This window comes from Mesoplodon mirus (genome assembly GCF_964341445.2).
Source record: "Mesoplodon mirus genome assembly, chromosome: 14".
Classification (NCBI taxonomy): Eukaryota; Metazoa; Chordata; class Mammalia; order Artiodactyla; family Ziphiidae; genus Mesoplodon; species Mesoplodon mirus.
Window position 1 is genome coordinate 75,970,200 of NC_138990.1, and position 27,326 is coordinate 75,997,525.

The window sequence follows — 27,326 nt, forward strand, 5'->3', positions numbered from 1 at the left end:
CAGTTAAAATTCACTGACAAAGAATATCAGCAACTGACAAAGTCAATTGGAAAAATAAGAGTATATGGTCAGGACAGGCCAATACAAATGAACTCCAATTAACGTTTTCACCGTTGGTCAATGGGTGTATCTAATTAGTTTTCCATACCCAATTCTCAAACATACCATTAAATATGTAAACATTTTTTGAAGCTCCAGGAGAGTGGTCTTGTGCTTCATATCTTCAGAATACTGTAAATTAAGAAAAAACTTTCCATTAACACATAATGATGATGGTAAATTAGACATTCTAGAAGAGAAAGTATTACAATGTGCTTAACACTGTTTTCATTATTTTAGCCATATGTAGGAAAAGCACAGTATTTTTTCATTAACAATTTTAGCATTTTAAAAATTGGAGTATTTTGTTCATTATACAAATATGGCCATAACTATTATGTAAGGAAACTGAATAAAGAGATTTTAAAACTGCTTTCCAGATCAGCACTTTTTGGTTCAATGCTGAACAGAAGCATTTACAAGTTGGCGATTTTGCAAGAACAGAAAACACCTTTTCCACAAATAAATCCATATATTAAAGAATATATTATATATATATATATATATATATATATATATATTTTTTTTTTTTTTTTTTTTTTTTTTTTTTTTTGCGGTACGCGGGCCTCTCACTGTTGTGGCCTCTCCCGTTGCAGAGCGCAGGCTCCGGATGCGCAGGCTCAGCGGCCATGGCTCACGGGCCCAGCCGCTCCGTGGCATGTGGGATCTTCCCAGACCGGGGCACGAACCTGTGTCCCCTGCATCGGCAGGCGGACTCTCAACCACTGCGCCACCAGGGAAGCCCCAAGAATATATTATATTAACAAATGACATCTCACCCTCATCTAGTCATATCTTTATTTTTTTCTAGAGCAGCAGATCCTTAACACTGCAGGGTACTACTGGCCAAGATCTTTGAAAGTCCTCTAAATATTAAAGGACATTAATTGAGATTCAAATTTTGAAAAAGTGGATGAATCTTGAAGACATTATGCTAAGTGAAATAAGGCAGTCACAAAGGGGCTAATATTGTATGATTCCACTTATATGAGGTACCTAGAGTAGTCAAATTCATAGAGACAGGAAGTAGAATAATGGCTGCAAGGGGTATGGGTGAAGGGAGAATGGGGAGTAAAGTATCTAATGGGTACAGTTTCACCTGGAGGAGGTGAAAAAATTCTGGAGATTGATGGTGGTGATGGTTGCAATCTGAGTATACTTAATACCGCAGAACGGTACACTTATACATGGTTAATAGGATAAATTTTACATTGTGTATATTCTACCACAAGTAAAATACATGTAGTTTTCTTTAATCTCTCTGTGAAAAATCAGAAAATAATTCTATTCTGTAAGAATTCCTTAGGTAGAGACAAGTCTAAATTTAGTTTTTAATCAAAAATACCATTTCTGAGACTGATTCACAGTTAGCACATCTGATTGTTTTTTCTGTTGCTAACACACTAATTCCTGACAGTGCTAATGGCTAAAAGATGATCATTAAATATAAGGAAGAGAAACTACAAATTGTGGTCAAGTCACCACCTAAAAAAGAAAATCACTGAATACATGCTTCTTTGGTAAGTGGTTCTATAAAATTATACAGATGGGGGCAACCAAATTTAGTCACCAAAATTTCCACATGCTGGGCTTCCCTGGTGGCGCAGTGGTTGAGAGTCCACCTGCCGATGCAGGGGACACAGGTTCGTGCCCCGGTCCGGGAAGATCCCACATGCCGCGGAGCGGCTGGGCCCGTGAGCCATGGCCGATGGGCCTGCGCGTCCGGAGCCTGTGCTCCGCAACGGGAGAGGCCACAACAGTGAGAGGCCCGCGTACCACAAAAAAAAAAAAAAGAAAAAAAAAAAAAAAAGAAAGAAAATTTCCACATGCTAAATGAAATCAATTATTCAACTATTTCTAATAGTCAGTTAGATGATCAACTTAAAAACATCAATTTAACTAAAGCCAAAAAACAAACCCACACTTGAGTATACTGAGTATGCTTTAGAGACCCTGAAGCATAACTTAAACATAGTAAGGATTCACTGAAGATAAATAAAGAATTGCAGTACTTTGTAAGGGGGAAAAAATGCAAGGACATCCAGATGACATGATGGAAGAAAATAAAAACCCAAGTGCAAGCATAAATAAAGTCTGCCAGGGCTTCCCTGGTGGCACAGTGGTTAAGAATCTGCCTGCCAATGCAGGGGACATGGGTTCGAGCCCTGGTCTGGGAAAATCCCATATGCCGTCGAGCAACTAAGCCTGTGTGCCACAACTACTGAGCCTGTGCTCTAGAGCCTGTGCTCTGCAACAAGAGAAGCCACCGCAATGAGAAGCCCATGCACTACAACAAAGAGTAGCCCTGGCTCACTGCAACTAGAGAAAGCCCGCACGCAGCAACGAAGACCCAATGCAGCCAAAAATAAATAAATAAAATTTAAAAAAAAAAAAAAAAAGGCTGCCAAAAACTTGTAAAAGCAGTGCAGAAGGCAAACTAAAAAATAGCCCATGGTAAACAAAAAATGAAAACTACAATGCACAAGTTAACAAAAATAACATAAGCAGGGGCTTCCCTGGTGGCGCAGTGGTTGAGTCCGCCTGCCGATGCAAGGGACACGGGTTCGTGCCCCGGTCTGGGAAGATCCCACATGCCGCGAAGCGGCTGGGCCCATGAGCTGTGGCCGCTGGGCCCGCGCGTCTGGAGCCTGTCCTCAGCAACGGGAGAGGCCACAACAGTGAGAGGCCCACGTACGGCAAAAAAAAAAAAACATGAGCAGAGCCTACTCAAATACACTAGGCCACAATCAAATTTACTTTAGGATAAATAAGTTCAGTGATTCTGGTACTAATTTCCTACTTTGTTTTAGGCTTTGCTTATTTCCTATATAATTAAAATTTGCATTTATTTTTACTGAAAATATCGTGTTCATTTGATACAATGAGCGTGTATATTCTACAACTGTGTTTTCCTTTGATAAATAAAGAAATTATACTACAGTGTTTGGAGTAATCAATTGAAATGTAAAAATAATTAAAATATACATAAGTTAGCAGTAATATCAAATTTTGTCAAAAAACTTTTTAATTTAATTTATTTGTAGCTACATTGGGTCTTTGCTGCTGTGCGTGGGCTTTCTCTAGTTGCAGCGAGTGGAAGCTACTCGTTGTTTTGGTCCGCGGGATTCTAACTGCAGTGACTTCTCTTGTGGCGGAGCATGGACTCCAGGCACGTGAGCTTCAGTAGTGGTGGCACATGGGCTCTAGAGCGCAGGCTCAGTATCTGTGGCGCAAGGGCTTAGTCGCTCTGTGGCACGTGGAATCTTCCCGGACCAGGGCTCGAACCCGTGTCCCTTGCAATGGCAGGTGGATTCTTAACCACTGAGCCACCACGGAAGCCCAAAGTTTGTCAATTTTAACTCAAATTATTTTCTCAAACAATATTTTACTAAATTGAATCAAGATTTGTCAACAAAGTTTTAAAATTTTGTTTTATAGTTTTAATTTTTTTTTTTTTTTTTTTTGGCTGTGTTGGATCTTCACTGCTACATGCGTGCTTTCTCTAGCTGCAGCGAGCGGGGACTACTCTCCATTGCAGTGCGCAGGCTTCTCAGTGCGGTGGCTTCTCGTTGCGGAGCACAGGCTCTAGGCACGCAGGCTTTAGTAGCTGCAGCACACGGCCTCAGTAGTTGTGGCATGCAGGCCCTAGAGCACTTGGGCCTCAGTAGTTGTGGCATGTGGGCTCACTAGTTTTGGCTCATGGGCTCCAGAGTGCACGCTCAGAAGTTGCGGTGCACAGGCTTAGTTGCTCTGTGGCATGTGGGATCTTCCTGGAACAGGGATCAAACCCGTGTCCCCTGCATTGGCAGGTGGATTCTTAACCACTGCACCACCAGGGAGGTCCCTATTGTTTTAATTTTTAAAGTAAGGAAAACTGTACCTTAGCAGTGAAGACAGCCTGTCTTGCCTCGGGTATCATGTAAAGTTGCTGAATAGTAGAAGCCAAGTAACAAGTAGCTCCAAGGTTAGTCAGGCCAACAAATCTACACTCAGCACGGACATCTTCATGAGGCCAGTAGTCCCATTTATAAGGTGCATGAGCTGCTGAAAAAAGAGGGAGGAAAGGATGCCCCCCCCAAACAAACTATTAAACATAATATATTCTGCTTTCATTAATAACCACTACATCTATTACTTGTTTAGTTCATATACATAAAACATATGGTTATTTTTTAAATTGGTTAGAACACATAGTAAAACTAACTCATTCCTAAATATTGAAAGGACTGTCAAAACTTGTCTTTTCTTGGCACTAAATTATTTAACCCCAAAATGCCAAAGTATTTCACGTATCTTTAAAGTCCATCACAACTGTTTCTTTCCCAAAAACTAATGTTTACTTTTTAACTTCAGTATGTCCTAGCAACAACAGTTTTTAATGTTAAAAGGTATGAATGGTGAATTCTTTCTTTAAATCGTGCCCTCCAAAATCTCATTTCTACAAACAAAATTTAGAAAGGTTAAAGGAAAAGAAGAATGCTCACACTGCATGTGTTGTGCCATAACCCAGTTATGTATTAATCTGTAGTTTTCGACAGATCCCTTTACCATCTCCACTAACAAATCATAAGCAGCAGCTCTCGAAGAATGTGATTTGCACTTTGGCTGTTGTCTATCTTTTAGACTAGGCAACAAAAACAGGAGATTGAAGATATCTCTTAAAAATTCCTGGAAAAAAAAAAGAAAGACCAAGTATATTATCTAAACTCGGAAATTAACTATATTCCAAATAAAATTAATAAGTTACATAGAGTAAAATGGACTATATGACAATCTACAATTTATTAAAAGATTGTTTAAAAACTTAAAGGAGCATCATATACCATCATCTGAAAGTATTCCCAATGTTCATTTCTCTTAGGGAAAATGGAGTGGGGGTAGGAGCTTCACCTTCACTCTTCTCTCCCTCGATACCTTATAGCTCATTCTTAGAGTCACATCTACATCTCAGGACTCATTACTCCCTATCTTGAATGCCTCTGCATTTACTTAAGTTTCTCCTTACTTCACTCTAATAATTTAAATAGCAGTAGCAGCCAAAGCAGCAACTTACCCATAATGAGCACTTAGAAGTGCCAAATACTATTCAAAGGCCTCAAAACAAAACAAACAAACAAAACAGGTTAAGCATCTCGCCTGGAGTCAGATTTGGCAGGTGCTATACTAAGGATTTAAAACACCAAGCTCTTAACTTCAATACCAGTGAAGTTCAAACTGAGATGCAAGGCTTTACCATTCTAGATATACTTTTCCCTAAATTTAATCTGCCTGAGAAAGGGCCACCTTTCCCACTTGTTCTTTAATTGGTCCTGCAACAAATTCACACACAAAAATCCTTACTCCACATAAACAACTCATCAGAAAACAAAATAGAAGAAAAGAGTGCATTTATGATACCTAACAAAGAAAATCCCCAGGAATAACCTTATTTTAAAATTCCTAAAATTCAAATTCTAAATGAAAACATTAAATTGGAAAACACAACACTGGTCTCCTATAAATAAGAAGACAAATCCTGTTCTTGTATAGGCAATTTAATATAATTTCAATTTTTCTACATCAATCCATAAATTTAACACAACCCCAATTTAAAAAGTATCAGAATTTTAATTTTTGAAAGAATGAGACACACTGATTCTAAAGTTCGTGTGGAAAAATAAACAACCGGGACAATTCTGAAAAGGAGTAATAATGAAGATGGACCATCTCTACAAGATATTAACTAAAAACTGTGAATCTACTTAGTTAGGATATGATATTGGTGAATGAATAGACCTGTAGAGTGAAAAAGAAAGTCCAGAAATAAATCCAAGTACATACGCCAATTTCCTTCACACAAAAATTCTACAAATTATCAAGAAAAGGACCATGTATATACATGAAAGGAAAATGAGGACAGGATTTGAGCATGTCAGAGAAAAGATAATACAAATAAATGGCTTTCAAACATATGAGAAGAAGCTCAACCTTACTCATACTTACAAAAAAATGAAAAATAAAACTAAGAGAATGGTTTCCACTTATCAGACTGGCAGAAATTAAATTTGATAATACACTGGGTTGGTAGGAATGTGGGAAAATTGGCACTTGGCTCACAGACATTGTAGGTGGGACCATAAATCAGTTCAGTCTCCACAGAGAGCATCATGGTTGTTCTGACCAAAATCACAAAGGTACATACCTCGTAAACCAGCAGTTCTACTTCTAGAATTTTTTCGTACAGATTTCCTAAATGATGGATGTATAAACATTTTCCCTGAAACATCACTTATAGTAGTGTAAGGTAATGCTCAACATTAGGAAGCTAGTTAGATATATCACATCTTTCCAGAAAAAAAATATTATGCAGTTGTTATGAAGAATGAATTAACTCTATATCTATTGATATGGAGAATCTATAAGGTAGGTGAAAAAAGCATATTACAGAACAGTGTATTTAAGGTTTTAACACCTGCAGACAGTATTGCTTAGTGGTTAGAAGCTTGGTCAAGTAAAGAGTCTTGAGTGTCCTCAGTGAAGCAAGTTGTTTAACCTGTCTATGCCTTAGTTTCATCATCTGTCAAAATGGCATCTAATGACAGTATCTACCTTACAAGGGCTCAAAAATTTTGCCTAAGATAATCAATTGTATAAATCAATAAACAAAAGAGAGAAGGAAAAAAACAAGTGGTCTTAAAAAATATATACAAATAATGAAGACAAAGCTCTTGGAAATATTTCCTGCACATATATGTGACAGGAAAAGAGTTGATATTTTCAAAATAAAGAACTTTCAAAAATAAATAAGAAAAATGACAGAAGAATACATGCAGATTATGAACAGCAAACTGCAAGTTAATACAAGTGGACGATATATAAATGAAAAGACACTCATCTTCAACAATAACCAAGGAAATAAAACTAAAATAGTGAGAGTGGCAAAGACTTGTCACGTAAGGAATGTGGGGATGTCTGAGAAAGTGGTATTCTTACACAGTGTGGCTGGGAGTATAAACTGATAGAGCCTTTTGTAAATTGATGTATTCTGATTAAAATGAATCAAATTTACTCTTAAGAATTTATATGAGTATACAATGGAACAGGTATACAAAGATGTTCTCTGCAGTTTTTTTTTTACAACTACCAACAACATAAATGTCAATAAAGATTAAATTATTTCTCTATGTATTCAACTTTTTAATGTATTTTCTTTTTTGATGGATTCATTTTAAATGAAGAACACAAATCACAGAATAGTATTTACATAATATAAATTATATACCTATGTATTTAATATAGCCATAGAAAGTCCTGGAAGGCCATTACCAAAATATCATATGAAATTAAAATATATAGGAATATTTTTGTCAGCAGTACCTAAAAATTTTTTTCTTTCTTTAAAATGACTTTTGCTTTACAATGATATGTTATCAGAAATATCAATTAATACATTTATATTTTGGAATAAAAGTTACATATTGGTTTATATAATGTAAGACTTCAACCAGCAAGACTATAAATAAATCAAGTTATTCCCAGTGAAGTGTAATAGAAAAATTTTAAAAGATCCAGGAGAAAACCCACAAAACAGGGCTTTGTGAAATAAGGGTAGTAGCACAGATTTAAGACAGATAAGACTGTCACCTTAAGTTTATCTTAAGAATCCCTGAGCCTATGCTCATGGGGACAATCTTCCATTCTTTTGGTTATTCCTGTGTTTCCTAACACAATCAGTAACTTCAAGAAATCAATCCTCCAAACCATAACTAACTTCCCTTACTGAAGACAATGACAAAAGTGCCAATGACAGTAAATAACGTAATCTAAAGAGAAATTAGACATTTGTTGGTATAGAGTTATTAGGTGTTATCAAAGTCAATTATAGATTTTATATCAAATGGGCCTTTAAGAAATGAAACCAGTAAGTACTCTAAAATGACTACTTATTAATTCCATTGTGTTAAGTTACTAATTCAAAATATTCAATTCTATAAAAATCTACAATTAAGCAGAGACTGCCTCTCTATATACAGTCATAGTAATTAAAACTTGTTCTGCATTCTAAAAACAAGGCTAAGATTCATATTTCTAGGATTCATCTTATTCAAAGTTCACTGTTCCTGCTAGTAATAAAGTTCTGGTAAACTTCATGTTTGCATGTTTAAGGAAATTTAACATACCCACATACAAGGAAACAATATAAAAAAGTTCAATCTTATCTCATATAAATACTTGGATGTCTTACTACCAACCTGTCCTTCCCTTGAAAATTTAAAGGGTGGTTTGTGTTTAATAACACTTGTTGCAAGCCTTAGGAGTCCTGTAAGCCCATCATCTTCTATATTACCATCTTGATGATCAAGGATCTCCCTGCTACAAAAAAGAATACAAGCAAAACAAGACAGTTCATAAAATTACGTTCTTTATCTTTTCTCAACAATATAACTGTCAATTTCACATCAAATTTTACCTTCGAATACAGTCAGCTAAATGTCGTGCCAAAGCATCCAGGTCGAGGAGTGTTGTCTTAATACAAAGAGAAAATACAAATTCAAACACAGATTTTTATGTTCACTATTTCAGATATTATTAAAACAAAAAATCCTTTCAAGTAACAAGAATTTGGTTCTCCGAATTCATTAACATGTCAATTAAATTATAAATAATATAACTACTCTTTACTTATACATGATGTCAATAAATTATACTTATAAACGCATCACTGATAGTCCTTCAAAAAAGAATCAATGAAATATTGGTGATAAATCATGAGAGTCACGGTAATTTAACGAGAAGACACTAGGTTTGACTTATTTTTTCTTTAACAATTTTACTGAGATGTAATTAACATACCATACAATTCACCAAGTTTCGTTTCTAATACCACTTTTAGAAATAAACTTAAATGCACAGTTCATTTCAGAGAGCTTTAATTCTCATTATAACTGAGCAACAAAATTAAAACAGATTTCATAAAATAGAACTTAATTTAAAGAAGATTCCAGGGAATTTCCTGGCGGTCCAGTGGTGGTTAGGATTCCATGCTTTCACCGCCAAGGGTGCAGGCTCAATCCCTGGTGGGGGAACTAACATCCCACAAGCCACATGGTATGGCCAAAAAAAAAAAAAAGAGGATTCTCAAAGAAATTCAGATCACTAAGTAGGAAAATTACTTTGACTAGCAAGCAAGAATATTAGATTCATACTTTAAATAGGCAACCATAGGTTTAAAGAAAAATCAATGTCTACCTGGAATCAACATTTTATGGATAAAGTCAAATACATTAAGACATGTTCGGGGGGGGAGGGAGGACTGGAATTGGTAGTCAAAAGATATAAGATACCTAAGTACTATATTTATCATGCACAACATGATAAATATAATTAACACTGCTGTATGTTATATATACATATATATAAAAGTTATTGAGGACTTCCCTGGTGGCACAGTGGTTAAGAATCCACCTGTCAATGCAGGGGACATGGGTTCAAGCCCTGGTCTGGGAAGATCTCACATGCTGTGGAGCAACTAAGCCTGTGTGCCACAACTATTGAGCCTGTGCTCTAGAGCCCGCAAGCCACAACTACTGAAGCCTGGGAGCCTAGAGCCCGTGCTCCGCAACAAGAGAAGCCACCACAATGAGAAGCCCGCGCACCACAACAAAGAGTAGCCCCAGCTCGCCACAACCAGAGAAAGCTCATGCGCAGCAACGAAGACCCAACATAGCCAAAAAATTAATTAATTAATTAATTAATTTTTAAAAAAAAGTTGTTGAGAGAGTAAAGTGCTCATCACGAGGAAAAATATTTTTTTCCGTTTAATTTTGTATCAATATGAGATGATGTTCACTATACTTATTGTGGTAATCATTTCATGATACGTGTAAGTCAAGTCATTATGCTATATACCTTAAACTTACACAGTGCTGTATGACAATTATAACTCAATAAAACTGGAAGAGAAAATTAAAACATGCTCAATATTAATTTTTATAATTATTTCTTAAATGAAAAGTAGAATAAGAATTCAGATGTAAACTGTTCCTTAAAAGTAGGAAGTTCAAACACAATAGGATTCTTAAAATATAAAGTGTATATACTGGACTTTGATGGAAATACATGAAAAAAAAATTGACAGAAAAGGTTTCCTAAATATTTAAATGTATCTTTTTCAAGCATTTCTCATTTTTCTGAGATCAATTAGATGTATTTTAGCTTACTAAATTTATAAAAAGAAAAAATAAAAGTTTTTATGTGGCAAAGTTTGTCTTTGAAATACACTTGTTTTAAGTATTTCTTTGGATAGAAGTATCATTTTAGTCTCATAAGAAAATTAGTAGATCAGCAAACTGATAGTGTTTCTTTAGCTTAAAGTAATTTCTATTTGAATTGCAACTTTATTTTACATTCTCAGAATCCACTTGCTACTATAGAAAGCTGTATATTTAAAGCCTAAAGTTCACATTCCAAATAAGATTTTATATCCACAAATCTTACAAGACACAGGAAACTACTTGTAAGTACCAAATGAAGACATTTCGACTAAGGTCAGAGTAAAAAGAAGAAAGAAATTAGAGCAGAACAAAAAGGTACAAATACAGTAGAAAAATTATGACATTTTCAACTCATTACAGATTGATAAAAATGTCCTTAATGACAACAACCTATAAATTCATGAACATACAAGTGCATAATTCATCTCTATTAACAAGTTAATGTATAACTTTCTGAACATACCTGACTAGCATCCTTTATATGTATGTTGTCAACTAATTTGCACAACAACCAAAAATATTCTTTACATCCAGGTTTTAACATTGGTTCTTCTTCATAATCATCTATCTATTAAAAAAAAATTTAAACTTTGTGAAAATAGTTTAAAAGGGGAAAATAACTTAAAATTATAATACATTTTAAAAACTACAAGCTTTATAAAAAAAATTAAATCCCTACAAACTAAACAGTTTTCAAAATTTAAGCCCCCAAAATGAAGAGAATACTCCTAATGTCTGTAAAATTAGAACTATGTATGTAAGTGAATAATAAGAGAACTTTCAAAAAAACAGTACTCTGAAATTCCTTATAACCTACTTGGAAAAGATATGAATAATGTATAATACTAAATAATGTAGTGCCAACTAAAAATTCAATGAAAATGTGGAAACAAAAGAAACCTACAGAAAATGAGTATATATAAATCTACCCACATACAATGGTCTATTATAGTTTTGAAAGCTGAAAAATAAAGAACACATTACATTTCTTACATAGTCAATGACAGACGGTAAATATGGAGAAGAAAAATGTAAATCCTACAATGCATCATATTTCTGGGATTAGTAAAATTTACTTATTAAAGGGCCCTGTATTTATTATGGGGTAGAAGGCTTTTATAAGGCTAGTGTTAGTGTATACATGGGAACAAGGAAGAAAACTGAAAATTCTGAGTATCATAAAGATAAAAATAAAACAACTGTGACTGAATAAGAAGAAAGCTACATTTATGATGTTTCTATCATTCAACTTATTCACACAAGGCTCAGAACCTAGCAAGGACAAATGTTATTTCCAAAACAATATCCATGAGAGATCCCACACAGCTGAACCCAAGGACACAGGATCTATCCCTAGGTGTAACATGGACACAATATGTCACAATGCTGCCATTTTAGGAACTATTACATGTAACTACCATCCTCCTGGTGAAAACTACAGATAGTAAACAGGTACTCAAAATTACTTGCAAGGATAATACAACGATAAACTTGGGGCAAATGAAACGGCAGAAATAGAAATTGCTCCTGAAGACAGTAAAATCTTACCCTTATAGGTTTGAGTGCTTGAGCATCTGGAAGAAATTTCAGCAATGTTGAGGCAGCCAGTAGCAGAAAAGAGCGATTGATTGAGTCTCCTCCATCCAGCCCTGACAGAGATAACTTATAAAGACCATTGCAAGATTCATGACGGACTGCAGTCTAAATGAAAAAGTTCCAAAGATAGTCTGAGTTAGTATTAAAAAGTTAATCTTAAGGTTAATATGTTGGCAGAAATAACATGTTAGATGGCTTCTTTAGTAACATGTTTTAAAACACAATGTCCTGATCACATACTCATGCATCTAAATAATACATGATCAAATGAAGTACCCCAAAGTATACGGTAATATGTAAAAACATTTCAGAAATTCCCAATATGGTCATAAAAACAAACCAAGTAAATACAAGAACAGAGGCAGAGTAAGAACACATATGCATTCAATACAAAGCTAATAATATTAGAAAATGTTCTCTAAAAAAGACGTGAATATCGTGGCTAAGTGTATTAGTAAGAGTGTGTTTATACTATTTCATTCAGGAATATGGTGTGAGTAACATCAAGATAACGATTGGTGAAAATTATACTGACTTCAGTGTCAACACTGAAATCAAAAGGAAATATGTCTCTCTTGCATCTAAGGATACACTCAAATAGAAAAAGTAAAAGAAACTTCTCTAAAACGTAAATTACAAAAAATAAATGCTGAAATCCTTCTCAACCCTCAGGAAAAAAAACAATTAAAAAAACCCAAAACAAAAGAATCACTCTGTTAACAAATATTGCAGAAAAAGACAAATATGAATGCTACAAAATATTTAATGTTCACACTTAAGTGTACATAGTTCAAAACACTCTAGATCTTAAAGGATTATTAAGTACCTTCCAAGCAACAGGATATATTTATGGAATCATGTTCATTTGTTTCCATTAGCTCTTTTTATCATCTACGCTAATAATAAGAAAAAATATGAAGAGTAGTACCAATCTTCAATCTTTAACTTACCTCAGGAATAAGGAGAGTCAATTTCTTTAGCCAATCTTGTAAATGATCACTGTCAGCAAGGCTAGATTTCACTAAAGAACAGCAATGAGCCCAACTCACCAAGAGCCACATTGAGTAATGTGAAACTACAGAAAAATTGGAAAAAAAATTACTATAAAGGCTTGTGCATAATGAAAACAAAATGTTCATTATTAAAGATATTATATATAGATATAACCAGTCATCCAAATCTTTATTAAAAATTAACTTTGTGGAACCCTTACCTTCATGTCTAGACCTGTGATCAGACTGAGCTTTCAAAACTCTGCAAAGTAAAAACACACCACCACCAGTAATTAAATTCAGCAACGAACTAAAAATAACTCAATTTCTTACTATATATCCTTTAACTTTCCCTGCCCCCCAAAAGATTAGATTTTATGAAAGCTGCTAATTTATTTTCCTATGGTCTTCATTTTTAATTTAAAGAATCACTGGCAAAATCTTACTATAGCAAACATTAAATGAGTGTTTCAATTTAATAAACAAAATGTGAGTGAATCCCATATTGACTTAAGTGAACTCTCAAAAAGTGCTTAAAGATTTGGTTACTAAAGTGACGTGGCTTACAAAGAGAAAGGTTATAATGGTTTAGAGTCTAAACTTCAGACTCCTAAAAAAAAAAAAAAACACCCTTATGCAGCAGTCCTTGGCCTCCTGGAGTTTACAGCCTATCAGGGGAGATAAGATGAATATAAAACAAAAAAGTTAGGACATAAATATATTCTAGGAGCTAGGTGAGTAAAACAGTCAGCACATACTATTAGAAATGTGAGTTTAATCTTAATCCGTGGCATATGAAATATTCTTTCTGGTTCTAAATGTTATAGCGTCTATAACGACATTATATTCTACTCTAATAGAAAGATATGACTCACAAAAAGAAAAAGAACCATACAATGACATAAAATGCCCTTCCTTTTGTACTGTTAATGTCAATTTTCATCAGGAATGGTTAAAAGCAAATTACTGAAAAGTAGAGAAAAATAACTAATTTAATTCTATATTACTTCACCACTATTTTTTCCCCTTGATACTTTTAGTAACTTCAATGGAAAATGTATTACCTCAATTTAAAGAAAACTAAACATTAAAAATTTTCATTTTAATAAAACCAGCATATAGGGATTTAGTATTCACCTTACAAATAAACTGTTTAAAAAAAAAAAGCACTGATCTCTAGATACCTACTTTGTTATAATTAACAAAACACCTATGAAAATCTGAAAGAGCAAGACTCAGCCGTATTATTTTTTTTCTTTTTTTTTTTTTTGCGGTATGCGGGCCTCTCACTGTTGTGGCCTCTCCCGTTGCGGAGCACAGGCTCCGGATGCACAGGCCCAGCGGCCATGGCTCACGGGCCCAGCCGCTCCGCGGCATATGGGATCCTCCCAGACCGGGGCACGGACCCGTATCCCCTGCATCGGCAGGCAGACTCTCAACCACTGCGCCACCAGGGAGGCCCCTCAGCCATATTATTGATTTAAAGTAAAAGGTACTAAAAAGTTAAAACTTATAAATCTAGTATTTGGCCATATTTCATGTTTAACTTTTATCATATTGGTTTAACGTATTTAACTTTACCAAGAGCAACCTCCCAATCTACCTTTTAAATATGTAGCATTAGAAGACTTTGATAACAGGCAAAAAGTTCATTTTAGCTATCTTAATTGATACAAACCTCCCAGCACCATATAAACTGAAGGTGGAGGCTTATGAAAAGACAATGGTGCAGGAACAGGAGTCAAAAAAAACACAAAGATTGGGGGTGGGGGGTAGGGGGTCCTCACATTACAAAGACTGTAATGAGATCTTTAAGAATGGAACTGGTTAAATAGAAATAAGAACTGTCACAGTGAACCAGCTTGAACAGCAGCAGCTGGTATCAAACTCACATATTTTTCATTGTGTGAGGTTAAGAGTCAAGTGAACATTTCTTAATTATAAAGAAATAAAAGCAGACCAAAGCAGTCACTGAACTGCCTTGTTAATCAATATATTGAGGCGTGTGGGACAGTGAGGTATACAGAATGTGTGTTAGAACAGGGGTCTCCAACCCCCGGTCCACGGACCCATACCAGTCCGCAGCCTGTTAGGAACCAGGCCGCACAGCAGAAGGTGAACAGAGAGCGAGCAAAGCTTCATGTGGGGCTCCCCACTGCTCACACTACCGCCTGAACCACCCCCCCACACACACCAGTCTGTAGAAAAATTGTCTTCCATGAAAACCGTCCCTGGTGCCAAAAAGGTTGGGGACTGCTGTGTTAGAGGACAAGGAGGAAGAGTTAAGAATTATTTAACTGGAGAGTCACTGGTACTTGGCGTATAAAATGTATTTTAGCATACAAACCAAGGTCATGTTATAGCATTTTCTTTGTTTCCCCACATTATCCATTCATAAGTTTTATAAATAATGAGGTAAGGTGCCTGGCACTGATAATATAATGGTGAGCAAAATCAGATATAGTTTGTATAGAACTATACGTCCAGTGGGGTAAAGGAGATGTTGATTGAGTTATGAATATGAATTCAACTGAGACAGATACTAAAGAAAGATACATTAAACAAGAAATAACCTTAAAATAATCATGCTACTTATATGCAACCATTGCTTATGAAGATGACTTTTAAAAGCATCTAAAAACAGATAACTATTAGCCATAAATAACGTTAAGCACTTTGAAATGTGTTTATATTAGCTTTGTAAATCATTTAATAATGGCAAACTTCAGCCCAACATAAACACCTACAGAATACAGGACTTAGAAATTAATTATACACACTTTAACATAATTTATGTGATTATTTGAGGCATACACAGTCAGGTCCTCATGTATTAGCAACTATCATTTATACATTATTAAAATTTTGAACATTAAAAAAAAAGTCTCCAACATAGCCCAAATAAATGAAATCATATTACACGTTTAAACTATATTCTTATACACATATTTCCAGCTTTATCTATTGAGGGCCTAGAAGCAAGGAAACACTAGGAGCAATGATACTATATTTTGCAGGTTCCCCACCAAAAGGAACTAGGGCTTCTTAAAGAAATGCTGATTCAACAACTAAGGCAGGGAAACTGAAAGCCTGGAAGATCTTAAAATGACAGGGGGGAAAAAAAAGTACTCCTCCCCTCCACCCAAATAATGGGGACATAGCCAAAGGACACATGAACAAACCTGAAGATGCCAACTAAGGTATAATTTGAGCAAAGTGAATAGTAATAGTAATGAATTATATTGAATGAAAAACATCCAAATTGATACTAACTAAATAAAAGGAAGAGAAAGCTCTTCATCACCACAGAATGTCAACTAATAAACATAAAATGAATGGTAAGAGTTAGAAAATCACTAATTTGCAAACATTATACTAATATTTAATTCAGGAAAGAATCATCACTGAATGCTAAAAGTAAATGAATAAGTTTTATGAGAAGCAGGAAATTTAAACAGTTGCAAATTATCTTCCCATAGGTTACTTTTAATTAGAAAAATCAGAAACTTCATTGTAGAGAAACCTGGAGGAAACCAGATTAACTGATCAAAATTAATATCGCTAATAATAGGACAAACGGATATCACCGGGATGTACTGGGAAAGATACGTTACTTATGGAGTATTCCTGCTAAAATGTATAGTCTGAATCTGATTGTGAGGAACAATCAGGAAAACCTAAATTAAAAGGCTTTATAAAAAAATGGCTTGTGATACTCAGAAATGTCTGTATCATGAAAGAAAGGCTAAGAAAGTATCCCCAATGAAAGGAAATGGAAGAAATATGACTACCAAATGCAGTACGTGATCCTGGACGAGGAAAAAAATTGCTATAAAAATATTAATGGGACAATTTGAGTATGGACTATATGTTAGATAATAATTATATCAATGTTAAGTTTTCTAAATTTGAGTATCTTACTATAGTTGTTAGGAAATTGTCCTTGGACTTAGGAGATACACATCAAACTATTTATCAGTAAGTGATCATAATGTCTGAACTCTTACAAGATTCAGGATATGTAAATAAACATGTGCTTGGGGACACCCACAGAAAATGTGTGCTCATGATCATTCGATAAAAACTGGCAAAATGTTGATAACAATATGCAAATCCACATGAATGATATGAGAGTTCACTAAAACACCCTAACAATTTTTGTTAGGTTTCAAATTTTTTTCAAATTAAAATTTTAAAACACTGTATTCTTACTCTAAATACATACAATCATAAATTATGTAAAAACTTCATACCTAGGAGCCAGATTATCATACGTATAAGCAACAGACATAAGTCGCTGAATCAAACTGGTTCCTTGGACAAGAACAAGAAATACCTTTAAAATAAAAACATTAAAAAAAAATCTATAAATACACTAAAACACAAAACTGCGTTTTAAACCAGACTCCAAATTACTTTGATTTTTATTTATAAAAGGATAGGGATATTCTAAAAATGATTATTGGAAAATACTGTAAAAATATTAAATATCAGAAAACCAGATTTTTATAAAGAAACCTCAGAATAGCAACTTTAAAAAGAAAATATTAAAAATTTAGAAATACATAGGCAAATCCTTTCTATTTGATCCACAGATTATCTGCATGTCACCCAACAGAGTGAGAAAAATATCATGTATTACACGTCACTGGTTTTTTTGGGCGGTAGGTGAAGTAACCTTCTTCAGTTTTGAAATAAGAAAAAAAATGTCAAGCAGTGGCAGATTCCTCAACCACCCTGAAATAAACATAGAAAAGCAATATACCATAGATACCAAGCATGGATTCCAGATTAAAAACCTTGAGGTTCAACATTTAGTTTGCTAACTTTCAAGCTGTATGACTCTAATAAACACTGAGTTTCTAGGTTCTAGTTCTTCATCTATATAGTGGATAAAAATATTTGCTAACTTAATAAAGAGTTACTGAATCCCTTCTGCAGGTCAGAACCCATTCTGGGCACTAATTTTATAAAAGCACTGTTCCCATCCTGGGGAAGTTAGTCCAGTGCAGCAGAAAACATAGAAAGCACTGTAACACAAGTATATGCAATGTGCCAAATGAGCAACAGAAGGGAGCAGCAACTAAACCTGTGCCTGGCAAAATAAGAAGAGTTTTAAGAAAAGCTATATTTAGGCTGGAATTGGAAGTTCAATTTGGATTCTGAACCTTCTAAAAGGCTGTTAAAGGAGAACAAACGAAATAATGAATGCTAGTAAATTATTAAAAGAATTAGTGTTCTTCCTTACTATTGGATGACTTTGTCTCCAGAATTCGAGTAATAAAAATTTCCCCCCAAATAGCTTAGATTTACCTTCTAAGCTCTAATTAAATATTATGATACAAATGAAAAAAATATATATTGTATGCTCTTTTTTTAAACTATAAAAATGTAACATTGGCATACGCATAAGAAAAAATATGCACATAAAAAGATTAACACATAGAGCTATTAATGGTAGTGACCTATATTACTTTGGGGAAGGTTCACTTGTATATTCCTTTTTTTTGTTTTTGTTTTTTTTTTTTTGGCCACGCCACAGCTTGCAGGACCTTAGCTCCCTGACCAGGGATCGAACCTGGGCCCTCGGCAATGAAAGCGCAGAATCCTGACCACTGGACTGCCAAAGAATTCCCTCACTTGTACATTCTAAATTGTTTTCAGTAATTATGTACTTGCATAAATTTGTTAAAAAAAACAGCCAATTATTTTAAAATGCCATATATGAGTATGTGTATTTTATTTCTGTATCAGTAACAACTCATTACTGTGGTGTTTCTGGAGCAGGTATGAGGTAAGCTGCTGTCCTCAAATGGTTACAAAATGAAGAAGAGATTAAGTAAAAACTCATCTTCATCTCTCCCCAGTTCCCAGTTCACTAATAGAGACACTGGAAGGGCAAATATTTGATCACATGAACAACAGAATCCACAGCCAAAAAGAATTTTAATTTTATTGCTGGATGCACTGGTTATTATGCCATTTTTGTTTGGCTCTAAACCTACCATACTATGTATTGATACTTGCTCTGTGACACTAGGGCTGGTACATTTATAAACTAAATTTCTCCTCTGCCAACTGGCTTTCTATTAGGTTTGTCAACCTAATGTGGGATACTAGAGAGATTACTTCCTTGCTTTTTCTTTCTTTCTTTTTTGTTTGTTTTGGCCGCACCACGCGGCTCGTGGGATCTTAGTCCCTGACCAGGGATTGAACCCAGGCCTTTGGCAGTGAAAGCATGGAGCCCTAACCACTGGACCGGCAGGGAATTTCCCCTGCTTTTTCTGTTAACATTGTTCTATAAGTATTTTAACCAGAAGAGGCAAATGATTTCAGAAGCAGTAACAGAACCACTTCCTTGGAGGCCTAAACTCCAGTTCAACAGGATCCCTCCTATAAGCTTCTCATTCCTGATAACCACAACCTTTTACATATAATCCTCAAACCCTAGGGGTGGTGAATGGCTACTTGCCCACATTACCTCAACATTCCATTTTTCATTTTTAGCCCTCCAACACATATGTGTAAAACCAGTTCTCAATTTTAAATTTACTCTGTTGAAATACCTAGTGTGGTTTGTTTTCCTGAATGGACCCTGATACACTCAGTATAAAATTTACTGAGACCAACTAATGAACTCAATCCTACAGTTAGATAACATTAAAATGGCACAAAATTAATGCACCCCTGCATTTTGGACGATGAACTGAAAAGTATTACTGCTTCGTAATTTCTACTGCTTTAAAATGAAGGCATTGCTTCTGCTGTTAGGTCATACTGTGGTAATCTAGGATAGCATTTCATAGACATTAGAGTATTCATTTTGTAAAAACAAAAATATACAAGCTCTCTTAGAAGACAAATAAAACTTATTACTACATGGTGACTTTTGTACTTTACCTCTGTTAATCTTGGTATATGAAGACCCTTGGCATGATCAGCAGCAGCCTTTCTCGATTTGCCAGGCCATGTTCTTTTCCTATGGCTTTCTGCTATACCAGACCAGGCAAAGACATCATGATAAGCTAAATCCAAATCGGATGGATCTACTGCAAACTGGCATATTAACTTCAGCAAGCAAGCAAGACAGTCTAGCTGCCACTGTGGACAAGAATAAAATATCATTTCTGTATTTTCATTAATTTAATATGGCTACTATACAACTTGAAATTAAGGCCTAGAAAATAAAAATAATTATACTTAGTACTTAATCCATGTGGTAAAGAAATTTTGCTGCTCATGTATTATGGTTAGTAACAATCCAATCTTACAAAAATAAAGACACTAGATAACTAGAATGTGTATTTAATGAAATGGAAATGACACTTGCATTTCTATCATGAAAGAATCATACAAATATATATAATAGAGATATACAGGATTTAAAAAACTATTGCTCACAATGTACTACAATTTTAAAAATTATTAAAATGCTAATAAAGATATTTACCTACAAAATCAGCATTGAGAGCAAAAATACTGGAAGTTGTCTCTCCACCTAAGTGGCATATACTCTGCTATTTGAGATTGAAAGCAATTCTCAATAATTCTAGAAAATTATTCAACTGAAAAATTTGCACTTTATATATGTATATTTAAAATAAAACAAGCATTTCATCAGTAAAATACTGCATAGTATGAAAAGTAAAATTTCTGATTTAAAGCTCTACTTTAAAAATTTTTAAATAAAGCAATTCCTTCAAATAAATTAATAAGAATATCACCTATGTATGAGACCTTCAGAGCTTTCTCTTCAATGGTCCTTTTTCTCCTCTTTTCCTAATACCACTACTAAGTGTTATAACTATACCAATATGCCAAGAAACACAGCAATACTATATAATTCATTTTCAAGAAAAGTACCAGGAAATTTCAGTGAGAAAAAATATCTTTTCAACAAACCGTGCTAGAAAAATTGGATAGCCATATGGAAAAAATAAAATAAAACCTCAACCTCACTCTGCATATACAAAAGTTAACTCAAAATATAACACAGACCTAAATGTAAAAGATAACTATAAAACTTACAGAAGAACACACAGGAGAAAATCTCTGTGACCTTGGAAAAATGATTTCTTAGCTAGGATATAAATCTTGTTAAAATTTAAAACTTCTCTGCTTAAAAGACACTGTAAATATAAAGAAAAAGCAAGCTACAGATTGAATGACAATATTCCTAATACATATACCTAACCAAAAAACTTGTCCAAACTGATTAAGGAAAAAAGTCTTATAGCTCTTTACTAAGAAAAAACAAAACAGGGGGCTTCCCTGGTGGCACAGTGGTTAAGAATCCGCCTGCCAATGCAGGGGACACGGGTTCAAGCCCTGGTCCGGGAAGATCCCACATGCCACAGAGCAACTAGGCCCGTGTGCCACAACTACTGAGCTCGCGTGCACAACTACTGAAGCCCACGTGCCTAGAGCCCGTGCTCTGCAATAAGAGAAGCCACCACAATGAGAAGCCCGTGCATCGCAACGAACAGTAGACCCTGCTTGCCGCAACTAGAGAAAGCCCACACACAGCAACGAAGACCCAACGCAGCCCAAAATAAAATAAATAAAAAGAAAAAAACCCAAAGAAACGAAAGCAAACCCCAAACAAAGCAAAACAAAAACCTCCAGGATATAAAGAGACACTTCACAAAAGAAGATAAAAAACATGGTCAATATGAAACTTATGGAATACAATGAAAGCAATGCTAATGGGGAAATTTATAAATGTAAATGTTTACATTAAAAAGAAAAGAAGAATTCTTATCAACAACCTTACCTTTACAGCTTAATGAATTAGAAAAAGAAGACAAACTAAACCTGAAGCTAGTAGTAGAAAGAAGGAAATAATAAAGATCAGAGCAGAGGTAAACAAAACAGGGAATAGAAAAACCTAGAGAAAAATCAGTGAAAATCAAAGCTGGTTATTCGAAAAGAATGAAATTGACAAACCTTTAGCTAGAAGGACTAAGAAAAAATAAAAGTCAAATTACTAAAATCAGAAATGAAAGTGGGAACATTTCAACTAATTCTAGAGAGATAAAAAGGATTGTAAGAGAGTACTATGAACAACTGTTGTATGCCCCAAAACTGGATACCTTACATGAAATGAACAAATTCCTAGAAACACAAAACTTACCAAGACTCAATCACAAAGAAATAGAAAATCTTATAATTAGTGAGGAGATTGAATCAGTTATCAAAAATCTCCCAAAAAAGAAAAGTTCTGGACCTGACAGCTTCACTAGTAAATTCTAACAAACGTTTAAAGAAGAACTAATACCAACGATCCTCAAACTCTTCCAAAAAACTGAAGAGGGAACTTCCTAACTCATTCGATGAAGTGAGCATTAACCCTGATACCAAAGCCAGACAAAAGACACTGTCCTCAACAAAATATTAGCAAACAGAATTCAGCAACATATTAAAAGGATTATATACCATGACCAAGTGGGATTTATTCTTAGAATGCAAGGATGTTTCCACATAGCAATGATCAATGTAAATACTACAGATTAACAAAATGAAGGAAAAGACTACATCACCTCAATTAATGCAGAAAAAGCATTTGACAAAATTCAACACACTTTCATGATAAAAATACTCAACAAAATAGGAACGGAAGGAAACTACCACAACAAAATAAAAGCCATATATGAAAAACCCATAGTGAAAATCATACTCAATGGTGAAAGACTGAAAGCTTTTCCTCTAAGATCAGGAACAAGGCAAGGACACCTGCTTTCACCACTTCTATTCAACACAGTAATGGAAGTTTTGGCCTGAGCAATACACCACAAAAATAAAAGGCATCAAAATTGGAAAGGAAGAAGTAAATTTATCTGTTTGTTTTTGACGTAGAAAACCCTAAAGACTCCATATAAAGGCTCTTAAAACTAGTAAATGGGGCTTCCCTGGTGGCACAGTGGTTGAGAGTCTGCCTGCCGATGCAGGGGACATGGGTTCGTTCCCCGGTCTGGGAAGATCCCACATGCCGCGGAGCGGCTGGGCCCGTGAGCCATGGCCGCTGAGCTTGCGCGTCCGGAGCCTGTGCTCCGCGGCGAGAGGCCACAAGAGTGAGAGGCCCGCGTACCACAAAAACAACAACAACAAAACCCCACAAAAACAAACAAACAAAACCTAGTAAATGATTTCAGCAAAGTAGAAGGATACAAAGTCAACATACAGAATTCAGTTGCATTCCTATACGTGAACAATGAACAATATGAAAGGGGAATTAAAAAAACAATTCCATTTACAATAGCATCAAAAAGAATAAGATACTTAGAAATGAACTTAACCAAGGAGCTGAAAGACTTCTACAATGAAAGCTACAAAAAACTGCTCAAAGAAATTACAGACAAATAAATGGAAACACATCCCGTGTTCACAGACTGGAAGACTTATTAAAATATCAATACTACCCAAAGTGACCTACAGATTCAATGCAATCCCTAACAAAATCCTAATGATGTTTTTTGCAGAAACAGAAAAATCCATTCTAAAATTCACAAGGAATCTCAAGGGACTCCAAATAGACAAACAATCTTAAAAGAAAAGAACAAAACTGGAAGACTCACATTTTCTGATTTCAAAACTTACTACAAAGCTACAGTAATCAATCCAGTGTAATACTGGCATAAAGATAGACAAAAAAATAAAAGGAATGGAATAGACAGCCTGAAAATAAACCCTCATAAATATGTTCAAATGATTTTTTTTTTTTTTTTTTTTTTTGTGGTATGCGGGCCTCCCACTGTTGTGGCCTCTCCTGTTGCGGAGCACAGGCTCCGGACGTGCAGGCTCAGCAGCCATGGCTCACGGGCCTAGCCGCTCCGCGGCATGTGGGCTCTTCCCAGACCGGGGCATGAACCCATGTCCCCTGCATCGGCAGGCGGACTCTCAACCACTGCGCCACCAGGGAAGCCCTCAAATGATTTTTGAAAAGAGTACCAAGACCATTCACTGTGGGGAAAGGAGTCTTTTCAAGAAAATATGCTGGGAAACCTGGATCTCCACATGCAAAAGAATGAAGTTGAACCCTTACCTAACACCATATACAACAACTGACTCAAAATGAATCAAGGATCTAAATATAAGACCTAAAACAATAAAACTCTTGGAAGAAAACACAGAACAAAAGTGCCATGACACTGTATTTGGCAATGATTCCTTGGATAGTACACCAAAGGCTCAGGTAATGAAAGAAAAAATAGACAAATTGGACTTCGTGAATATCTTGAAATTTTGTTCATCATGTAAGAGTATCCACAGTACCCTATAATATATCGAGAGATACATTATAAATATGGGATCTCAGTTGACTTGAAAGCCATCTGTGTTGCCAGGCTACAATGTGTTCCATATAGCAGTAAATTTTTCTTAATACTTCATAAAAGTGTCCACAATTTTAAAGGAAACAAAGAGAGAAAATCTTTAGCATATGATTACCTGTAAACTTTATTCAAAGCTAAACTTAGAGCAGTTTATAAACAAAAGTCCTATAAACGACACACAACTAACTACTCATTAAAGATTTTAAATTCTCCCACTTTGCCAAAGAACTAAAAGGTACCTTATAATTCTGAGAGATCAGTGAGACAACAAAGACACAACAATAAAACACAACAGACATTTCAGTTCTAAGAGACAGAAAACAATTACTGTAGTAGAGGTATCTATTCTAAAAAGGAAAATATCTTAGCAAAATATATAAAATAAAAATGGCAAGAAGTATTGAAAGCAATGATAAGATTAACAAAATCCTGATAGACAGCAATATGCTTAAATGTATTTTCTTTCATTAATTTTTTTTTTTTTTTTTTTTGGTGGTACGTGGGCCTCTCACTGCTGTGGCCTCTCCCGTTATGCAGCACAGGCTCCGGATGCGCAGGCTCAGTGGCCGTGGCTCATGGGCCCAGCCGCTCCACGGCATGTGGGATCTTCCCGGACCAGGGCACGAACCCGTGTCCCCTGCATTGGCAGGCGGACTGTCAACCACTGCGCCACCAGGGAAGCCCCATTAATACCTTGGATGTACCAGCATTTGACATTAAATCAAGAACATCTGACTCCTAGGTTCTAAAATAATTCTAAAAAACAAGTACTAAGAAATTAAAATTTGAATGCAATGTTTGATATGCTATTCTGCTTTGCTGGAGGTCAGGAAATGAGCATCCTTTCCATTTCATACAAAACTGGATTACACAGTTTGGTCCAGCATTATGAATTTTTAAATATTCCATAATTTTATTTTCCTAACATTATAGGACAGTGCTTTGTCAAGTTAACAGTGATAAAGTACCATTTTCTAAAACTTCCATTTTGTTAAGGATCAAAAATTTTGTAAAATACTATTAAAAAAAAACACTGCGGCAATGTCCAATTGCTATAAAAATTTCTAAAGGCTTACTCTCAAGTCCTGTACCTTTTTCATTGCCAACTAGTCACAAATGGTCTGGAAATACATTTTTCAGTAGTGTTGCTTAAAGGAATAAATGGTCAAAACAAAATGAAACAAAGAAAAAGGATGTTTTCAAAAAAATGAAGACATAAAACCAAGTTTTTCTTAAAAAGCATCCAAATTTTAAGACTATATAAATATTAATATATAGTTTACCAAACTAATGGAAAAATGTTCATGAATTATCTATAGTTCAGAGTCATTAATATTATCACTTAAATTTTTTTAACTGAGTTGACATGGAGAACTTTTATTGCATAATTAGTTTATCAGATTGCTTATTTTTTCTTAAATTTATTTCTACTGTACTCCACACTTTCCTTTACTACAATAAAGTTTGCAGCAAAAGTTACATTTGCCAATGGTTCATGGAAGTGACTCACTGGGGTAACTACTGTAACTGGTTGAAAATGCGAATTTTCACTTACCACAGTCCAGGATTCCTGCTCTTTTGGCTCTAGAATTCCAGAATTAAAAATTTCTAATAACTGTTGAAGCCCTCCAGCAGCAACAAACTGTAAGCAATTGTGAGAGTAATGGTAAGAGAAAAGGGCTACATAATGTAGTAAAGATCTGCTTTTTGATTCAGTAACTGGGTATGTGTATATGTCTGTGTGTGTAAGTAAAATATTATGTATCTTTCATTTAAGAAATTATTCTTTGATTAAATAACCAATATAATGTCCATACAATAAAGTAACAGCAAACAACTAATTTTCAAGAATTTTTTAAAAGATTCTTATAAAAATCTATATACATATCTTTGTATTCCATTAACCATTTAATCCCAGGCACTGGGATGTCCTAACACAGTATTCCAATGAAGGAGAAAAAATAATGTGCTAAAAATAGGAGCACCAAAGCATTAATCTCAGTTTATTTATTACTGTGATTAGAGTAATACATAATTTTTAAACTATGCTTTATTTAAATGGTAAGTTAGTTTAAAACAATAATTATGGTAACTTCTTTTGGAAAATTAGAGATGAATTATTTTTACCAATACACTGCAAAACATATATGATCAAACCTTGCAACTCCAGGAATTTTTACTATTTTCCACTTGATCCTCACTTGAATCATCTGAATCTGGATAAAGATCACTATAACTTCCCTGTGGGAATGGCAAAAATAAATAAATAAATAAATAAGGAAGGAAGGGTGGCAGGAGAATTAAAAGATAACGTACTCCGGAATTTTGCTCCAAAGAGAAAACGAACATTTAATGATAATAATGGAAAAGCAATTACCGTTGACTCTCTTCTTATTCTTCTGTTAGGTTTTCCCAGTGCTTCAATAATTTCCAGGGCATATAATAGCTTATGAGCACTCTTAATTTTGAGCAGTTCTTTCCAATTAAGTCCATCATTACACTTAAATTAAAAAAAGAAACACAGGTTTCTCCAACTTACCAAGAGACCCCCTCCAAAAAAAAACTAAAGAAAATGACACTATATAAAAACTCAAATATTACAAATATATTGAAATATGTTCAAACAAGTGAAGACCAATTATATAATTGGTACTAATCATATGCTTAAAACACCAATTATTCATTAAATTTTGTTAAAATTAATACACAACAGCAGCATAGGAAAAAAACTGTATGTTAACCTCCACAACAGTTGAGGTAATTTGCCATCTTCCCAATGAAAAACACATTGCAGCATAATTGAACGTGTGAACTTTTAAGGATACAGAAGCAGTACAGTGTGTATTTAATATTTATGTGACACCTACTCATTTAAAAAGTCATATACAAATACATAAACTTTAAAATATTGTTCTTTTCTACTCGCAATTTATGAAAGTGTTATTCACACTTAATGTGCATCCTTGACAACGATATTATTATTAGAGCTATAATGAGTCATCAACCACCATTTTCTAGGCCCATCTTCTTCACTTCCAAGTCATTTGAAATACAAG

The 27,326-nt window shown here is 34.7% G+C and overlaps 1 protein-coding gene across 4 annotated transcripts in view; it reads right to left on the reverse strand.

Moving 5' to 3' along the window:
- The window catches only part of USP34 (ubiquitin specific peptidase 34), a 237,332-nt gene that overhangs the window by 54,741 nt on the left and 155,265 nt on the right, over positions 1–27,326 (reverse strand). For all 4 annotated transcript variants that reach the window (XM_082643301.1, XM_082643302.1, XM_082643300.1 and 1 more), the window contains 14 exons: positions 26,648–26,770; positions 26,428–26,511; positions 25,826–25,912; positions 19,841–20,041; positions 17,194–17,276; positions 13,162–13,202; positions 12,899–13,023; positions 11,901–12,053; positions 10,816–10,920; positions 8,549–8,604; positions 8,331–8,451; positions 4,584–4,767; positions 3,980–4,140; positions 166–231 (listed from right to left, as the gene is read on the reverse strand). In XM_082643301.1, the coding sequence (XP_082499427.1) occupies positions 166–231; positions 3,980–4,140; positions 4,584–4,767; positions 8,331–8,451; positions 8,549–8,604; positions 10,816–10,920; positions 11,901–12,053; positions 12,899–13,023; positions 13,162–13,202; positions 17,194–17,276; positions 19,841–20,041; positions 25,826–25,912; positions 26,428–26,511; positions 26,648–26,770 (1,590 nt within the window). The remainder of the gene's footprint in view (positions 1–165; positions 232–3,979; positions 4,141–4,583; positions 4,768–8,330; positions 8,452–8,548; positions 8,605–10,815; positions 10,921–11,900; positions 12,054–12,898; positions 13,024–13,161; positions 13,203–17,193; positions 17,277–19,840; positions 20,042–25,825; positions 25,913–26,427; positions 26,512–26,647; positions 26,771–27,326) is intronic.